Source organism: Babylonia areolata, chromosome 8 (genome assembly GCF_041734735.1).
Source record: "Babylonia areolata isolate BAREFJ2019XMU chromosome 8, ASM4173473v1, whole genome shotgun sequence".
In the NCBI taxonomy this organism is placed as follows: Eukaryota; Metazoa; Mollusca; class Gastropoda; order Neogastropoda; family Buccinidae; genus Babylonia; species Babylonia areolata.
The window spans coordinates 9,482,810-9,502,401 of record NC_134883.1 but is presented as its reverse complement, the minus strand read 5'-3'; the positions used below and the strand labels follow the sequence as shown (position 1 = coordinate 9,502,401).

General features: G+C 43.8%; 1 protein-coding gene across 1 annotated transcript in view; it reads left to right on the top strand.

The window, feature by feature from the left end:
• LOC143284519 (protein deacetylase HDAC6-like) overlaps positions 1–19,592 on the top strand; it is a 302,600-nt gene that overhangs the window by 56,417 nt on the left and 226,591 nt on the right. Inside the window, exon 30 of the mRNA XM_076591227.1 lies at positions 1,672–1,739. Within this exon, the coding sequence (XP_076447342.1) occupies positions 1,672–1,739 (68 nt within the window). The remainder of the gene's footprint in view (positions 1–1,671; positions 1,740–19,592) is intronic.

The following is a 19,592-nucleotide window of genomic DNA, read 5'->3' as shown; positions in this document are numbered from 1 at the left end:
TTGAACCAACACACCAATTTACTTGTACGCTGTTAAAACTGCCAATGTTCGTGTCAATCTCAGTCCTTTACCTTCTCCTCCTCCTCCTCCTTCGTCCCTCTCCCATATTCTGTTCTTCCCTCATTTCTCTGTTATTGAAATCGCTCTCCTGTGCTTTTATCTGTGCTTTTGTTTTGTGTCCCTTTTAACTTTTTTGGGGGGTCATTGTCTATCATTCTATGTCAAACTTCTTCACCTTGTTTCTCTGTTGATGTTTGTTTCTCCTTCACCTGTAGTCCTCACATTCAGAGCCAGGTCACCGTTTTTGTTTTCAGCTACACATTTTTGTTGTACACCCACCTTTGTATCTGTCTTTCTGTCCGTGTTTGTGTATGTATCTCATTCTTGACCCTCTTCCACTTCTGTCTCCTCACTCTCTTCCTCATGTCCACGCGCGTGCTTGCACGTGCGTGCACACACACACACACACACACACACTCTCTTTCTCTCTCTCATTTATTTGCGATGGAATGGTTTCTCAATGTAGAACCCCAAATGATCATGTATATGGTGAGCTTGGGAGATGTCAGATTTATTTAAATCCATATATTAAATTTGTCAAATATTGGCAGAAATTGAACAGAATGGATGAAAACAGATTCCAATTCAAAGCTTCCATGATGTTATATTTTTTTTAGATGACAATGGCAAAAAGACGTGGGCAATGAGTTTTCAGCATTGTTTGAGTTCTTATGGTTTTGCATTTGTGTGTGGGATAATCAGGGGGTTTAAGATACTTCAGGTTTTCTAAAATGCTTTAGACAACGAATTATTGATTGCATGTGGCAAGACTGGCATGATCACATGCGAACCAGAGACAGATTTGTACGGTTTAGACTTTTAAAAACATCGCATGCCATTGAACCATACGTTGAGTTGGTATTAAAGATATATATATGAAATGTGCATTGACAAAATTTAGATTTGGTGTTTCTGATATTGCTACTCATTGTTTCAGATACAGTAGTTAAAGGGAACCTGTGTATGCTTGTCGTTTATGTAACTTGAGCAGGAAGACGAGCCACATTTTGTATTATGTTGCCCTGCCTTGAGTGACCTCAGACATAAACTAATTCAAATAAAATATTACAAAGATCAATTGAACTTAGGCTTAAGTTGCTCATATCGTGAAGACATAAGTGTACTCTGTGTAACTTGGCCATGTATATGAATATGTGAAGCATTGAAGAGATTGCGAAATGTAACGTTGTAAATGTTGTTGAACATTTGCATTAGCTATTTTTGGTTGGTTTGTAATGTAGATTTATCGCCCGAATGGAAGTACATTAGCATGTTTTTAGCATCTTCTTCTTTAGCAGATCGTCTCTTTTGGGATTGTGCAGTTTGACCCAATGATAGGAAATTGCCATGCTGCTTTCAGCTCAGCATGTTTCCTTCCCTGCTGTTTCCGAAATGATTCTATAATGCTGTCTATAGTTGTCTTCCTCTTTCCCCCAGCTTCTGTTTATGCTGCGTAAATTCCTTCCCTCCTTTACCCCCTCCCTTCCCCCAGACTCTCCTGACATGCATGACTAGTTTGCAGATTGTTGCAAACACTCGACATAATTGTTTGTCTGGAAAGATTAGCATTATGCGCTATATTTTTTGCTCTGGGTGTGTGTCTTGTTTCAGTGCCCGTAGGACTCTTCAGAAGGTTCTGGAAGTGCAGCGGCAGTTTTGGAAGAGCCTCAAGTTTGCTGGTAATTACAAATTGTGTGTGTTGCGAGCAAAAGCTTGTTGCGGTTTTGTAAGAGAGTTTTTGTTTTGTTTATTTTATTTTATTTACACTCACGTACACGCATAAACACACACACACACTCACGCACGCACGCAGGCACGCGCGCGCGTGCGTGCGCACGCACACACACACACACACACACACACACACACACACACACACACACACACACACATATGAGCATGTTACCAATGTCTGCCCGCATTCAGCACAAAGTCACAACTCTCATCTTCCAACTCCATGTCGGGTGCTGCCCATCAGTATCTGAGAAGTCATTCAAATCTACACACCCCACGACAACTCAAGATCATCTTCCGATTCACGGCGGCTACGTGTTGAAACCCAGTCCCTCGGTGATTCTTCCTTTTTGTCATTCAGCTCCATCTGTCTGGAACAGTTGACCTCACGATCTTTGCCACTCTCCCTCATGTCAGTTTTTTTAAAACTGCTCTGAAAACACATCTTTTTGAAAACGCCAATGCATCTTCCATGTCTCTCCAATGACATTCAGTAAAAAGCCATGCAAACTCTGTCTGTGTGTGTGTGTGTGTGTGTGTGTGTGTGTGTGTGTGTGAGTGCGATAAGGTAATGTAATACGCATAGTCTTTGAATTTGTTTTATGCTTTTGTGCGTGAAATCGTTATTATATTTTCCTTCTTCCTTTTGAAAGTTATTGCGTTAGTGTGTATGTGTTAAACGTTTTATTGAAAAGCGCTTTGATCTCCATTTAAGGGAGGGTAGCACTCAAAAAGTATCAACTTTTATTATCTGCATGGACTTGTACGTACATGCACATGCAGTTACATCAGTCACAGACAGTACATATATACACGCGCAAATACATGCTCTAATTCAAAGACAAACGCGTATGACCATATGTGTATATATATTTATGCGCGCACACATGTCGTTTTTTCTTTCTCTTCTGCCTCTTCTTCACATGTTTTGAATGTGCTTATATCTATTTTTTTTTAATTAAAAAAAATGCGCGCGCACAAGTACGCGCACGCACAAACACACATACACACACACACTATATGTATGCATCTATCTATCTATATATCTATCTGTCTATCTATCTATCTATCTATCTATATATATATATATATGTGTGTGTGTGTGTGTGTGCGTGTGTGTGTGTTTAAAAAAAACTGCACAAGTAATTGACTTTCTCTTTCCGTCTCTCTCTCTCGGGTGCATAAGTGTGCAAATGCCGGTATGTACGTGCATGCGTGTGCGCAATTACATATAAACACACATTTATGGTCAAATACGCACTCTCTCTCTCTCTCTCTCTCTCTCACACACACACACACACACACACACACACACACACACACACACACATTTGCACACACACACACACACACACACACACACACACACACACACACACACAGAAAGTTAATTGTGCAGCATTTTCGTGTGATAAAGAAATCGATATGAGAAAGACTTTGACAGAGGAGAAGACAAAAGGAAATAACTGCGCGATGGCAAATAGAAATATAGGAAGCGAATGACTGAAACCTGAATGCAGTCTGAGCAGTTGTACATTCCCCTGTTTTGTGTTGCTGAAGAGCACAACAGACAGGTCCGGCGAAACTAATTGTTCTGCTTTGTGCAACCAACAGCCATTTACCTGAAAGTCTAGTCATCAGCCCCGTCCGTATGAAATTTGTGATATGTTCAAACGTGTGCGCGCGCGTTTGTGTTCATGTGTGTGTGTGTGCGTGTGTGTGTGTGTGTGTGTGTGTGTGTGTGTGTGTGTGTGCGCGCACAAGTTCTTGTATATATTATATTGATATGCACATGTACATGTGTCGAAAATTTTACTGTATCTGTGTTTGTATATGATTTTCGATTTATGTTTGTACCATTCTATCGGTACTAACCCCACCACCACCCCAACCCCCCACCTCCGAAATATTCCTTGCGACCCCCGGTACAATTGGTAATAAAGGCATAATTATTCTATTCTATTCTGTTCTGTGGTGTTGCATTGAAAACGGACAGTGCGTATTGATTTTCATGGGCGTGAAGAGCAACATGTGTGAAGTCACGTTCCATCATGTGTCGTGTTTGTTCGCGTCAGTGTTTTTCCATTTGTTTCTGTGACGGGACATTCTCTTTCCTCTGTTGCGATAAATAATCAACGAGCCCTTCGCTTAGCTTGTGTTCAGCATGATTGATGCGGATGGGAGGGTTCGGGGTGGGGTGGGGGTTGGGGTGGGAGGCAGAGGGGGAGGGGGTTGGTTGTGGTTGAAGGGCCGGGGGTGGTGGTGATTGGGGTAGTGTGGGGGATGCGTGGAGGTTGGAGTTGGGATAGTACCAGCTGAAACTACACTACTGGTTGGGTGAATGGATAAAAGATAAGGCGTGTTATTGTGTGTGTGTGTGTGTGTTTGTGTGTGTGTGTGTGTGTGTGTGTGTGTGTGTTATGAAGAGGGAAACCAGGCATGTTATTCTCTCTGTATGTATGTATGTGTGTGTGTGTGCGCCGTGCGTGTGTGAGTGCGTGCGTGCGTTTGTGTGTGTGTGTGTGTGTGTGCGTGCGTGTGGATGTGTGTGTATGTATTTGCTTGACATGTTCAGTGTGCGGTAATGTAAACTAGTTTTCATCACGGGTAAATATGATCAACAGCTGTTAATCGTCGCCCTTTCACTCACGCGGCAGCTGGGCAAATGGACTTTTCTGAAGGATTTTTTAGTGGACTCTTGGAGAAACATTTGTGCTTTCTGCGCTATGTTTTCCTTCTCTTTGTGCAGTATATCCTTTTTTCCCGCTATTTATCCTTTTCTTGCGCCCTCCCTACCCACCCCTCCACCATCCCCTCCCCCCTTCCTATATATATATATATATATATTTATCCGGTCGCACCGGCCCATTGATGGGACGAGTCCGAGTACGCTAAACCGTCGTTGAGCCGTTCTCTCTGTTTTATGGGAACTGCACAAATGTAGATCTAGACAGAATGCTCCCAAGTCGCTGACAGAAAAGAGACTTTCCTCTTTCCTGCGATTCCGTTGAAAAGCGAAAAAACGTGCTGGTGGGGCAAGAGTTGTACATCACTGCTTTGTTTCTAGCGGCCTGGCTTTCCTTCTCTAATGCCATCCCTGCGCCCTGTGTGTGTGTGTGTGTGTGTGTTGTGTCTGTGTGTGTATGTGCATGGTGTGCGTGCATGTATGTGTGAGCATGCGCGTCTGTGCATGCATGTGTCCCGCTGAGAAATGGGTAATACTTCAGGTTTTTCTCACGACAGAAAAAAAAAATCTTTAAGACCTGAAGGTGATTCAGGTTACTTATTCCCTTGGCAAAGTCTTTCTGCACAGCGTAAATCTTATAGTGAGGTTTGTTCCACCTCCACTCCCCCCACCCCACCCCGCCCCTGATCTCTCTAGCGCTCTCTTCTGAGAGAGAGTGTGTGTGTGTGTGTGTGTGTGTGTGTCTGTGCGCGTGCGTGCGTGTTTCTCTCTCTCCCTCTCTCTCGCTGTGTGTGTGTGTGTGTGTGTGTGTGGAATCACTGGGAATTGATGGTGTATATATTGTTGCGTGGAAAACATTCAGATTGTTTTGCTTTCTGTTTTTTTTTTCCCCCCAGATGATTTCTTCTCTTTGGCAGCATACATGAACAATCAGTGATTCCACCAGCACATTTTGCACGAGTGAAGATATGAGACATTGATTGTACTGGACTTGCGGACAGCAGGCGGAATTTTTGGTTCTGTTTTTTTGGTTTTTGTTGTTGTTTTTTTGATGGGGTGGGAATGGGAGTTGGGGGGGAGGGATGTATTATGTGATGCCATGCGCGTGCGTGCATGAGTATGTGTGTGTGTGTGTGTGTGTGTGCGTGTGTGTGTGAGAGAGAGAAAGAGAGAGAGAGCGAGGTGAGATGAGATGGGGGGAAGATGTGGAATAAGAAGAACAATGTGTGCAAGACCGAGTTTGATAAGAACTGACTGCTGTCTGAATTGAGTCACACACACCACACCACACACACACACACACACACAGAGGATTGTGCTGAACCAGCCCTCAGACACTGCTGAATGGTGACGTCATTTTATGACGGTTCTCGAAAATGGAGTTTGTTAGTGTCTCATTGTCAGTTTTATTTCAGTTTTTGAGTAAGGAAAACAAGAAATATGCTCCTTTTTCTTGGGATGAATGTGGAATGTGTTCGTATTTATGGCTTTGTCTCAAGGTCTGCAGTGAATATATATATATATATATATATATATATATATATATATATTTTTTTTTTTTTATAAATTTTTTTAAAGCGTGACATGACAGCTTTCGCTCACCTATCAGTTACTGGAGATGAAAATGTTCCATAAATTTAGAGAGCCTCAGTGGTCAGTCCTGAGATTAATGCAAATCCGATGAGAAAATCAAGGGGTTATATGTACATGTGATTGGTTCTTTTTTTCTTTTCATGCAGTGGAAAATGTTATTTAAAAAAAGGGGCGTGGGGGAGTGGAGGGGGAGGGGGGGGGATGGGAGAATGGAGAGCCCTTAAAATAAAAAAAAAGTTCATTTTCAGCCGATCGGACGCGCGTATCGATCCGTATTCCCAAACGGATTGGATTCTCACTTCATTCTCAAAGAGAACCCGCTTCACACACACACACACACACACACACACACAGAGCTAGGAAAGAAATTGAATTCAGCACGTGATTCTCGTTTATTTCGATAAGAGCACGGATCATTGTATTGTCAGTTCACACACACACACACACACTCTCTCTGTCTCTGTCTTTGTCTCTGTCTCTCTCTCTCTCTCTCACAGCGAACGAAGAATTTAACGTAATTCTCGTTTATTTAGACAGAGCACGGATCATTGTGTTGTTGTCCGTGTACACACACACACACACACACACACAGAGTCATTTACTCACTCACCAACTCACTCACTCATACACATACACATTTTTAAAAACCAGTACTGTGTCGTCACCTTCACCGTCTATTGTTGATGTCTTCGCCAACGCCACTGTCATTATGATCGTCGTTGTCGTCGCTCCCATTTCTCGTCTCTTTATCTCTCTCTCGTTTTTCTCATAGATCTGCATTGGGAAAGGACAAGAACCCATTTCCGATGACAAAGGAAATCTTTTTGATTAAAATAAAGCCCCCCCCCCCCCCCCCACACACACACACACACACGATTTCTCGCAGTTGAGAGGAAACGTGGGATGGGAACAACCACGATTTCTCGCAAACCCAGGATTTCTCTCAAAGTGAGAGAAATCTTGGGAGAAATCGTGGGCTTACACATGTAGCATTTGGAAAACAAGACAGGAAAGTTGAATACACCACCAGTTCTTTGTTCTTGTCTCCTCCAAACAGAATGTCAAACTTTTAGGGCAGTAACGATTGTACCGAAACGCTTTTCCAACCTTTCCAGGGCGGAGGTTGGTTAGTTTGTACATATTTTTGCTTTACATTTGTCTGCCGAAAGAGGTCATCCTCATATATTTCCTTGTCCGTTCATTTAATTTTTTAGGCAGATGTGGCGTAGTTTACGTGTATCAGTCTGCACGTTTAATATAGGTCTAATAGAAATTTTGTTGCCAGTGTGCTTGTTTTGTGTGTTTTCTTTGTCAAAATCTTTGGTGTTTATAAAAAAATAGTCCCTAATTCATGCAGGCACATTCGTCTGTGATGTTACAAATGCTGACATTTTCTGTTCTCTCGGTGTATTTTGGTAGCTTCTCTTTTCAGTCATCGAATGATGGCATCACTCAAAGAATTTGCCGAGCACATGTCGTTAGTGTCTGTTTTTGTTTTGTTTTATTTAGTTCATTAAGGTGCTATTTTCTTGTACCTTTTGGTGATAATCTCACAAAAAAGAGGGGGAAAAGGGAAGAAAAAGAGAAAAGGTAGAAAAGAAGTGTTGTCTCAGTATTTCTTTATTTTGTTTCTGTTACTTTTATGTCATTTTCCTTTCGTCATTGTTTTCTTTAATCCTGACGACTATTTTCTCCCGCCCCCCCCCCCCCCCCCACACACACCCTTCCTTTTTTTCATTCTTTCTAACTTTGCTCGCGCATGTCTGCGTCCGTGCGTGCGTGTGTTCGTGTGCGTTGTGTCTGTTGGGGGGTGGGTAGGTGCGGGGTTAAAGTTTCATCAACTATGATGTTCGCTTTGATCTTGCTGTGCATTAAGAGAAAACATCGATCAGTTCTGTGGCATGCACAGCTTATGTGGCTGAACCCTGCCAAACTTTTCCCTCTGTCTGTCTCTCTCTCACATGCATGCACGCACGCACACACGCACTCACGTACGCACACACACACACACACACACACACACACACAGAGGCACTCACTCACTCACACGTTTACGCACACACATCCACGAATACACACAACACACAGACACACACACACACACACTGACACATCAACCAACAAAACCAAATCCCACTTTGGTGATTGCTCCAAAGCGAACGAGGGCATTGCTTCTGCTGTGGAGACAGGTTTTTGTCGGTCTGTAGTAAACTCCCAGTTTCTGAAAAAAACAGTACACCGCCTGACATTTTCATGTGCATAGCTGAAATCACTGCTGTGGTTCTGGCTCTGTCCTTGGTTTACCCGTCTCATCTCAGATAGTTTCTGATCTTCTTCGGTACAACAGGATTCGTACTTGTTTCATTAAAAAAAAACAACCAAAAAAACCAACAAAATAACAAAAAAAACCAAAAAAAAACAAAAACAACAACAACAAAAAAAACCCACACACACCAAAAAACGTGCAAAATATAAATGCTTTAAGTTGAAAGAGACGCTGGTTTTTATAATTTGACTCTTTACTATTCATTAAAGAAATACACACACACACACACACACACACACACACACACACACACACAACCATTTTCAACCACTCTGTCCAGACTGGACAACTACCATCTGACTGGCGCTCAGCAAACATTGATTGATTGATTTATATGGATATTTATATAGCGACTATCCTCGGTCGCTTTACACGCACACAGTCATTTGCACAACAGGCTGCCTACCTGGGTAGAGCCGAATGACGGTTGCCATTGGGCGCTCATCATCCTGTCGGACAAAAACCGTGGCTTCAGGGCTGGCCACTCGAATGAGACGCAACTCCTTACCACGACGAATGATCTCCATGAGTCAAATGATGCCGGGAGGCAGACAGATGCGATTGTCCTTAACTTCAGCAAAGCCTTTGACACGCCCCCCACAGCAAACTTTTGCATAAAATGGATTACTATGGTGTCAGAGGCCCAGTCTGCACATGGCTCAGCAACTTCCTGGGAGGGAGGAAGATGAGGGTAGTTCTGGATGGCGAGGCATCCGAAGAAGCAGCAGTTGAATCCGGCGTCCCTCAAGGCACAGTGCTCGGTCCATTACTCTTCCTCTGCCACATCAATGACCTGCCGGAATCAGTGAGATCAACAGTACGGCTCTTCGCTGATGACTACTTGCTGTACCGGGAAACCCGCAGCTTCATGGACCATCTGACCCTGCACGCAGATCTCAGAAACCTAGAAGAATGGGCTAAGAAGTGGGGCATGCGTTTCAACACCCAGAAGTGCTATCTGCTCTCCATCAAAAGCACTTCGTCCTACCTCTATAGCCTGGGAGTAGTAATATTGAAACAAGTACAAGAGACCCCATATCTTGGAGTACAAATCGCGAGCGACTTGAAATGGTCCCCACATATCTCCAATATCAGCCGCAAAGCTGGATCGACCCTAGGATTCCTGCGCCGGAACCTCCGGAACCGTCCTAAAGACTGCAGGCGCCTGGCATATACGGCATTGATAAGATCCAAGCTGGAATACAGTTCGACAGTGTGGGACCCGTACCAGAGACAGGACATCGAGAAGCCGGAGAGAGTGCAACGCCAAGCAGCACGCTTTATTATCGGAGACTGCAAGTTCAGGAATCCCGGATGCGTAAGTGGCATTCTGAAGGAACTAAACCTGCCGCCCCTGGAGGAAAGACGCAGGCACCAACGCCTCAGCCTCTTCTATAAGATTGCTGAGGGTGTCCTCCCAGCTATCCCAGCAGATAAACTCCTTACTCTGGCCCCCACAAATCGCCGCAGAATTAAACCCACCAGTTTTGAGGGATTCAAAACAACCAATGTAATAGAAAGGCAGACCATCACTGAACCACTCCCGTGGATTCCTGGTCCCCGACGCGAGAACAGAGCAATGTCATCGCTCCTTCTTCATCAGGACTGCCATGGAGGGGAACTAACAGAGTGAGGCCACTGTCACCGCAGGCTCCGTCAGCGCATTTTCATCAGCGCTGACTAGATCACCATCTGAGTCTGTGACCAGCAACCACTAAATTTTTATTTTTTTTAATTTTTTTTTAGGGTCTTGCTTCTGGAAGTGGGGCCTGAACCCTTCCGGCCGAACCGGGGGGTTTGATGGTCTTAACCCAGGGTAGGCAGTGAATTCAAATTCATTCTGTCAAGATCTCGGCATGGGAAGGCGGGGCCCAGTCCTCTCATTCCGCCACCTTAACCGTCCCCAACCGAGCTCGGGTAACCATTCACGCCTGGGTGGAGTGAGAAAAATCGGGAGCAAAGTGCCATTATCACGCTGAAACGGAGCCTCTAACCCAGATAAATGGAGTGATGGCCTGGAGGTAACGCGTCCGCCTTGGAAGCGAGAGAATCTGAGTGCGCTGGTTCGAATCACGGTTCAGCCGCCGATATTTTCTACCCCACCACTAGACCTTGAGTGGTGGTCTGGACGCTAGTCATTCGGATGAGACGAAAAACGGAGGTCCCGTGTGCAGCATGCATTTAGCGCACGTAAAAGAACCCACGGCAACAAAAGGGTTGTTCCTGGCAAAATTCTGTAGAAAAATCCACTTCGATAGGAAAAACAAATAAAACTACACGCAGGAAAAAATACAAAAAAAATGGGTGGCGCTGTAGTGTAGCGACGCGCTCTCCCTGGGGAGAGCAGCCCGAATTTCACACAGAGAAATCTGATGTGATAAAAAGAAATACAAATACAAATTGAAAAGAAGTCCAGCGCCGGACCAACTGGGAACGAAGAATATATATTATGTATATATTATATATACAGTTAATGGCGAAGGTATGAAATGAACTGATCTGCAGGATTTAACTGCAGAATTAAAGTCGGAATATGCACATTGTTGACACAGTGGAGCTGACCCCCAGATGTACAGCGCAACCAAGAGCACCACAATATCTTACACACAAATTCTTTGTACAGGACTGACCGAAACTTGAGTCGCATACATTCGAAAAAGACCTCAGGCGAGAGGAATGGATCTCGGTTCCAAACTGACTAAACTTTCCAGAAACACCCCAGTTCATGGATATCCTTCCAACTGTTTATGAGAAACAGAAAAGGGGGAGGGAGTGTGTGCTGTTGAGTTTCTCTCTCTCTCTCTCTCTGTGTGTGTGTGTGTGTGTGTGTGTGTGTGTGTGTGTGTGTGTGTGTTCATTCTTGCTGACTGTCAGGTGAAGAAGTTTCAGTGTGTGTGTGTCTGTGTCTGTGTGTTGTGTATGAGAGAGAGAGACAGACAGACAGACAGACAGACAGACAAAAAAGAGAACGTAAAAAACAAACAATTCCGCCTCCATTCCATTCCTGCCAATGGCCTTTCATAATGGGGGAACCCGTGGTTGATGTGTGGCCGCATGGATTCTGGAGCCGCAGACAGACACTGTATAATGGAGGGATGGTACTGACGTCTTGAGGCCTGAAGGCAGCTTGATGTGGGCAGTTACACACTGTACAGGGAATGGATTGGCAGAAGCACCGAGACTGATGGGGAGGGGGCTTTGGGGGCGGAGGGGGGTTGGGGTGGGGGGCGGAAGCGAGTCGTACTTTACTTGTGCGTTGGTGATAAAGGTTGTACAGTGTGTGTGTGTGTGTGTGCGCGCGCCCGCCCCCCACGCCCCCTTCCCCACGCTTTCACCCTTTTTGCTGGAATGGTCAATGTTGTCGGTAGTGCCACTTTGTGTTCTGTCCAGAATTTGTTTCTCTTCTTTTAATTGCGAACACGAAAAACGAGGTCACGCCGTCTTCTTACCAAGCATAGCCAACGTTCCAGCAACTGGCAAGTGGTAATATGGTGTTTTCAGATTCCGGAACGAGCCTCAGTGAAAGAAACCATGAATGATCCGGAACTACGGCTTAATTCGGGAGACTTACAATCTATTATTGGTATGACTGTGAAGATTTTTTTTCCAAGCCAAATTTGCTGTTGGCAGACAAATTATTTCCAGAGAAAATGGCAATGTTCAGGTTTAGCCTACCATGGACACACACACACACACACACACACACACACACACACCCCAACACCGGGTTATAACATAGATTCACTTTGTTTACACAAGTGAGTAAAAAAAAAAAAAAAAAAAATCCTTCGTTACTGTGAGGGGCTTTTAGTGGGCGAACCCACTGGCCTGAAGGCAGATCTGGGCAGTCATAAACTGTGCATGGACTGACGTGTCATGGATGGAGTGAAGCATTTTGGACTGAAAAGAGGAAACACTGAGTCGCACGTGTGCTTGGTGGTAGTGTGTGTGTGTGTGTGTGTGTGTGTGTGTGTGTGTGTTGTGAAGCTTGATATTTCCATCTCCATCTATCTCTCTCTCTCTCACTCATCCCACCATCTCTCTCCCTTTCTCTCTCCCCCTCTCTCTGAAACACAAGTACACAACACTCGTGCGCGCACACAGAGAAGAACACATAAAAAAAGATCAAGCCTCCATCTTGGCAGTTCGAAGATGCAGAAAGTGTTCGAAGTGTCGGCATAGCGATGCCCGTGAAGAATCACCGATATCATCATGCTTTGGGAAACACATTGTCAGCAACAGTGCCACTGATAATTCGTAACCAATTCTTTCCCACATTGCCTTCTGCACGCCTTTGTCATTTCCTTCATTGTTTTTCTTCACTTTCATTATTTTTTTCTTTCCCGTTCCTCCCTTTCCTTTCTGTGCCTCTAGCACTTAGGAAGTCAATTGGATAATTACCTGGAACTTATTCCCGAAGACAGGATATCTCTGGTCTAAACAAGATGTTCTGGCACAGTCTGGATCCCAGACCCAGAGCGAGAGAGAAAGCAGAGAGAGAGAGAGAGAGAGAGGGGATGGGGGTGGCGTGGGGGGGGGGGGGGATTTGCGCAAGCTGAGAGAAACTGGAGAAAGAGAGAGGGGAGGGACAAGAACGAAGTGAGAACAAACAGTGATGAGAAGTGAAAGCCAGGTTAGAGAATGAATTTATGAATGAATATCAAGATGAAGAGAGAGAAGGAGAGAGAGAGAGAGAGATGATGGGGCGGGGAGAGGGGAGAGTCAGGATCAGAGGGGTAGTTAGTTCCTTGTCGGAGCTATGTTATCAGACTGGCATTCAGCGGTTCATGAAGACTGGGTTCGGAGTCCCTCCCTGTTGGAAAATGCGGCAGGACTGTAATCTGCGATCCACGGGGATTACTGAACCAGTTTCTTCTTCTTCTTCTTCTTCTTCTTCGTGATGTTGTTGTCGTCATCGTCGTTGTTGTCGCTGTTGTTTTTATTCTTTATCTTCTGCTGCTGCTGCCAGTGCTGCTCTTTCACCTGAAGCTTCTATCAACTCGCAGGAAAATGGAAGGTTATTTAACCCCTTTAGTGCCACACATTTATTTTGGCTTGTGCTTCCAATTTGCTTGGCGGTTTTTTTGGTTGCGGAGAATAATAATTAACAGAAAAAGATTAGCACGAAGACTACTCCAAAGAAAGTGTACACAAACCATGCTTTTTGGAAAGGAAAATAAACAGACTAATTTCTGATAGCATGCACTTTATTTAACACACTGGTAAGCAGTGATTGAACCATAAATATGAGATAAACAAATTTTCTACATATATGTCATAGATTGTCAGCAAAAGAAGCTGAGATAAACCAAAAAATTATATGAAAAATAGTTCCTCCTTACCACATGTATACATAGAGTACAGACTCATAATCCAAACTACACAAACTTTCTCGCATGCGCCAACATACACACACACGCACATAAACACATATACAAATACACACCATCCTATCACACACACACACACATTAACACACCTCTAATCTTCCACGCCTGCTTGTGCCACGCCCACTCACTTCACGCTCACTTTCAGACTATACCAAAGATGTTAGCTGTGACCCATATGTCACGCAGTGCAGTGTTGTGGGTACTGTTCATGCCTCGCCTGCAGACTAAAGCTGATCCCCCTTCTTTGAAAAATGCATGCATCGCAGGAATTTGTTCCACCCCCTTCATCACTCTCCATCCCTCCCTGGCCTTAAAAAAAAAAAGAAAAAAAAAAAAGGTGGATGGTTTGTCTTTGAGTTCAACCCCAGGTCAGCCACAGAGCTATACTTGGCTTCTTGCATGTTTTCTCTCCCTTTCTTGCAACATCTTTCTGTGCAACTACCACTCTCCCCTCTTCGCAGTTCGTGACCTTCGCATTCCTTTTCGTCAAATGAGCCATCTGACAAGTGTTTGTGGCAACATCCACAATTTTCCCCCTTAAGACGGAATGAGTTGTGCTCACAACAAGGTGTGGTCGTTCACTCTGCCAGTCACACAGAGGTGTGGAAGGGAAGAAATGTGGAGGAAGCCACATTGTTTAGTTTTCTTTACAGCCTGTGAACATCTTCTAGTTTTCTCCACATCCTATTTACATTGTTCGGTATTCTTGACATCCGATTACAAGGTCCAGTTTTCTTTACAGTCTGTTTACAGTGTCTAGTTTTCTTCTCATTCTTGACATCCGTTTACAAGGTCCAGTTTTCTTTACAGTCTGTTTACAGTGTTAGTTTTCAGTGTCTAGTTTTCTTCTCATTCTTGACATCCGTTTACAAGGTCCAGTTTTCTTTACAGTCTGTTTACAGTGTCTAGTTTTCTCCTCATTCTTGACATCCGTTTACAAGGTCCAGTTTTCTTTACAGTCTGTTTACAGTGTCTAGTTTTCTTCTCATTCTTGACATTCGTTTACAAGGTCCAGTTTTCTTTACAGTCTGTTTACAGTGTCTAGTTTTCTTCTCATTTTTGACATCCGTTTACAAGGTCCAGTTTTCTTTACAGTCTGTTTACAGTGTCTAGTTTTCTTCTCATTCTTGACATTCGTTTACAAGGTCCAGTTTTCTTTACAGTCTGTTTACAGTGTCTAGTTTTCTTCTCATTTTTGACATCCGTTTACAAGGTCCAGTTTTCTTTACAGTCTGTTTACAGTGTCTAGTTTTCTTCTCATTCTTGACATCCGTTTACAAGGTCCAGTTTTCTTTACAGTCTGTTTACAGTGTCTAGTTTTCTTCTCATTCTTGACATCCGTTTACAGGGTCCAGTTTTCTTTACAGTCTGTTTACAGTGTCTAGTTTTCTTCTCATTTTTGACATCCGTTTACAAGGTCCAGTTTTCTTTACAGTCTGTTTACAGTGTCTAGTTTTCTCCTCATTTTTGACATCCGTTTACAAGGTCCAGTTTTCTTTACAGTCTGTTTACAGTGTCTAGTTTTCTTCTCATTCTTGACATTCGTTTACAAGGTCCAGTTTTCTTTACAGTCTGTTTACAGTGTCTAGTTTTCTTCTCATTTTTGACATCCGTTTACAAGGTCCAGTTTTCTTTACAGTCTGTTTACAGTGTCTAGTTTTCTTCTCATTTTTGACATCCGTTTACAAGGTCCAGTTTTCTTTACAGTCTGTTTACAGTGTCTAGTTTTCTTCTCATTCTTGACATCCGTTTACAAGGTCCAGTTTTCTTTACAGTCTGTTTACAGTGTCTAGTTTTCTTCACATCCTCTCCACATTGACTAGTTTTCTTCACAGCCAGTTACATTGTCCGGATTTCTTTAAACAGATTCCTTTATACAGATTTCTTATACGGAATTCTTTGTACAGCCTGTTTACATTGTCCGGGTTTATTCATACAGCGTGTTCAGAGTCTGTTCACATGGTACAGGTTTCTGAAGAGCCAGCTGTCAGGTTTCTTTTTGAGCCCCCATCCGCTTTATCTCATTTTCAAAAGAGCCAGTTTCACATTATCTTTTGTAGTAGTATTATTATTAGTAGTAGTAGAGGTGGCTGTAGTAGTTGTTGTTGTTGTAGAGCTAGTCCATTCTCAGTATCTTAAAAATGCATTTCATCATTATTTTGCAGTTATTTTGTCCCGAAGAGACTGTCGCCAAATCATGCACACACACACACACACACACACACACACACACACCGCACGTTTTTGTTTTTGTTTTGTTTTGAAAGTCACACCTATAACCATCTGACCAAATCGACCACAATCAGAAAAGAAGAAGAAGAAGAAGAAGAAGAGAGAGAGAGAGAGAGAGAGAGAGAGAATATGTTAGTGTGGCATCGGTTTTACGGTCATGTTTTAGATGCCAATGGAGCAGGGGAGATAAGTCGGCCTATCAGGGCACTAAAAAGGGCTGGAGATCCAGGTTAGCCTTCTGGGCAAGGCCAGCAACCCGTTCAACAGTCCCCAAAAAATGCACATTAAAAGTCCGGCGGGGCAAGGGACCACCCAGTCTCGCACTGACAGTTATGGTTAGAAAAAGAAAAAGAAACAAAGAGAAAACAACAAAGAAACAAACAAAAACAAAAACAAACTGGATTTTCGGTGGGAGTGGAATAGAGGAATGATTGACGCAGGGAAATTTCCAAAAAGATTAATAGAAAAAAAAGTTTTTTTTCATCGTCATGTTTTTATAGATATTCTTTGTGTGGTATGACCAATGAAATACACTGATAACTACAAATAGAATAGTAAACTACAAATACATCAGTGTATAACAAACCAGAGACAGGAAGGACGCTGAGAGAGAAGGCTTATCATCGCAGAGTCGCTTCACCGGCGGTTATGGTTTGCTCTATTCTGGTTTTCGGTCGGTATCTCCACCCACCTCGTGTGATTTGGCCCACAGTTCCCTGGACAGTGGAGGTGGGATGGGAGTGGGTAGACTGGGCCTGTTGTAGCGTATCGCATCGTGTCGTGTTGTATCGTATCGTATCCTGTCGTGTCGTATCGTGTGGTGTGGTGTCGCATGAAACCACCGAGGCAACCATGTGTTTGTTCTGTATCGTCAATGTGTTCTGTGTGGATTGTTCAGGATTATATTTATAGAGGCTATGCCAGTCTTGAATAAAAGCTCATTTGCGTTTGCACATTTCTTCTGTCTTTGCTGCTGTGTGCACATTTCATATGATCGGTATAAGGACAGGCCCGGCGCTTCCTTTTTTGAGGAAGTGTCTGAGTTTGTTCCAATGTACCTTTTATTTACCCGTGTGCTAGCTGAATCGGTAGCGTAAGCACTGAGCACTGACTTGGAAGTAGTGTACCTTGTGTATGGAGAGAGTTACCACTCTTTACTATTTGTCATGTCGTATAGTATCAAACTGTATCGTATTGCGTTGCGTTGTGTTGTTTTGTGCAAATCTGTGTTCAGTAGTATAGAAATGTGTTGTGTTTTAGTACCTTTTTGTCACAACAGATTTCTCTGTAAAATTCAGGCTGCTCAACCTAGGGAGAGCGCGTGGTTACAATTCAGCGCCACCCGTATGTATGTATGTATGTATGCATCTATCTATCTATACTCTGTGTGTGTGTGTGTCTGTGTGTGTGTTTCTTCCTGCAAGTGTATGTGTTATGTTGTGAAAGTGCATTTTTTCTACATAATTTTTGCCGGGGACAGCTCTACTGTTGCCATGGGTGCAAGCTGCGCACAACATCCGGTTTCTCTCTCCCTGTCAGCACTCTCTTCTCTCTGTCCCTGTTTCTGTCTCTCACCGCAAGTGGTGCAGAGCAGGTCTAGTGGAGGGGGAGAAAATCCTGACAAGTGTGGGATTCGATCCAGCACGCGCAGATTCTCACTGACGCTTCCCGGGCGGACTCGTTACCACTAAGCCACCACTCCAGCATATTGATACCACTTGCACCCGAACGACAGACAACACGTTAAGATGGGCAACGAATATGCTTTATTTAATTCTGTGAAACACACACACACACACACAAACACACACACACACACACACACACACACACGCAGAGAAAGCAACCCATCAACAATAGCAGATCAAGTTATGTTGTCGCTTCCTTCATGTCTTGCTCCCTTCCACCCTCCCTTCATTCCTCCCTTTCTTTCTTTCTTCCCTCCTCCCTTTATTTCATCATTACTCCCTCCCATCTTTCCTTCCTTCCATTCTTTCTTTCCCTCTCCCTCCCTTCCTCCCTTCTTTCTTCCATTCTTCCCGTTTTCCTTCCCTTCTTTCTTTCCCTCTCCCTCCCTTCCTCCCTTCCTTCCATTCTTCCCGTTTTCCTTCCCTTCCTTCCCTTCTTTCTTTCCCTCTCCCTCCCTTCCTTCCATTCTTTCTTTCCCTCTCCCTCCCTTCCTCCCTTCTTTCTTCCATTCTTCCCGTTTTCCTTCCCTTCCGTTTTTTTTTTTTATATCGCTTCCTCCCTTCCCTCCTTTCCTTCTTTCCTCCTTGCCGATGTAACTCTTGATGCGGAATGCCTTCCCGCCTTCCTTCTTTTCTTTCTTCCTTCCATCCTTCTTTCTTTCTCCCCCCCTTCCTTCCTCCCCACTTCTCCCCCGTTCTTTCTTTCTTTGTAACTGTACGCCCGTGAAACGTTGTTGTTGTCCTTGATGCTTCGGAGTGTTGCTGATGTCGATGACGTGTGAAACCGACATAGTGTATTGAATTACACCAGTTTTCGTAATGGCGATGTTTGACGTCTGAAAGTACATTACCTCTCTAAATGACTACTTTAAGTTGTGTTTTTGTTTTAGAGTCAGTCGGCTGTACAAATGACTTGTATCTGACGTCGTGTCTTTAAAGTACATACGTGCGCGTAATTATTAGCAGGGGGGGTTTGAACTGTTTATTTTTGCGTAGATAGAATGGACGATTCCCGTATCTTTCGGCTTGTTTATTTTCTTCTTCCATCCTTTCTTCTCCGTATCATCATCATCGTCTCATTATCATCATCGTCGTCGCTACCACCATCGTCGTTTTCGTCGTCGTCGTCGGTGGCATTGTCGGTGTCATCACTGGCAACAGCAACAAACAACAACAACAAAACAAAAAATAAGACCCAAAATAAGATAATTAAAGAAAAGAATGAAAATAATCTAATGTTGTGCAGACAACGAAAGACTGATTCAAATCTAAGGGCAAAAGAAACGCACGAACAACCAAGGAACACAGTTACTGACAGCCAAAAGTTCACTCGCAGACATCAGCAAGACAGTGCCATCGATTCGAGTGTCAGGCAGAAAAATAAACACCCAGTCTGCTGACTGTCAAAGAAGATAATATCATAGTAATAAATGACTGCGAGGCGCGGGCGTGTGTTGATGACGGAGACGGAGACAGTGGCAGTGACAGTCAGCATCCGGTTTGAGACAAATGTTGGACCTATTTCGATGCAGACTTAACGATCGATGACATTGATTGTCAGCCTCTTTCGAAAATTCCTTGTTTGGTGTTGATCTTAAGCTTCAACAAGTGTGTGTGTGTGTGTGTGTGTGTGTGTGTGTGTGTGTGTGTGTGTGTGTGTGTGTTTAACTCACTCAGTACGGCCAGTCCTCTCTTCTCCTATACACAGACCCCTCGGATGTCCAGTGGGTGTCTGAATGACCCAACCTTTAGCTTCCGTCGTCAGAACTGTGGTATTCTTTGTCAACATTCACCTCTTCAGTATAAGAGCGTTCCGCTTGCAATATTTTGATGATGGTAATTGGGATGAAACGCTGTTAACGTCGTTTCTTTCGCCGTTCGTA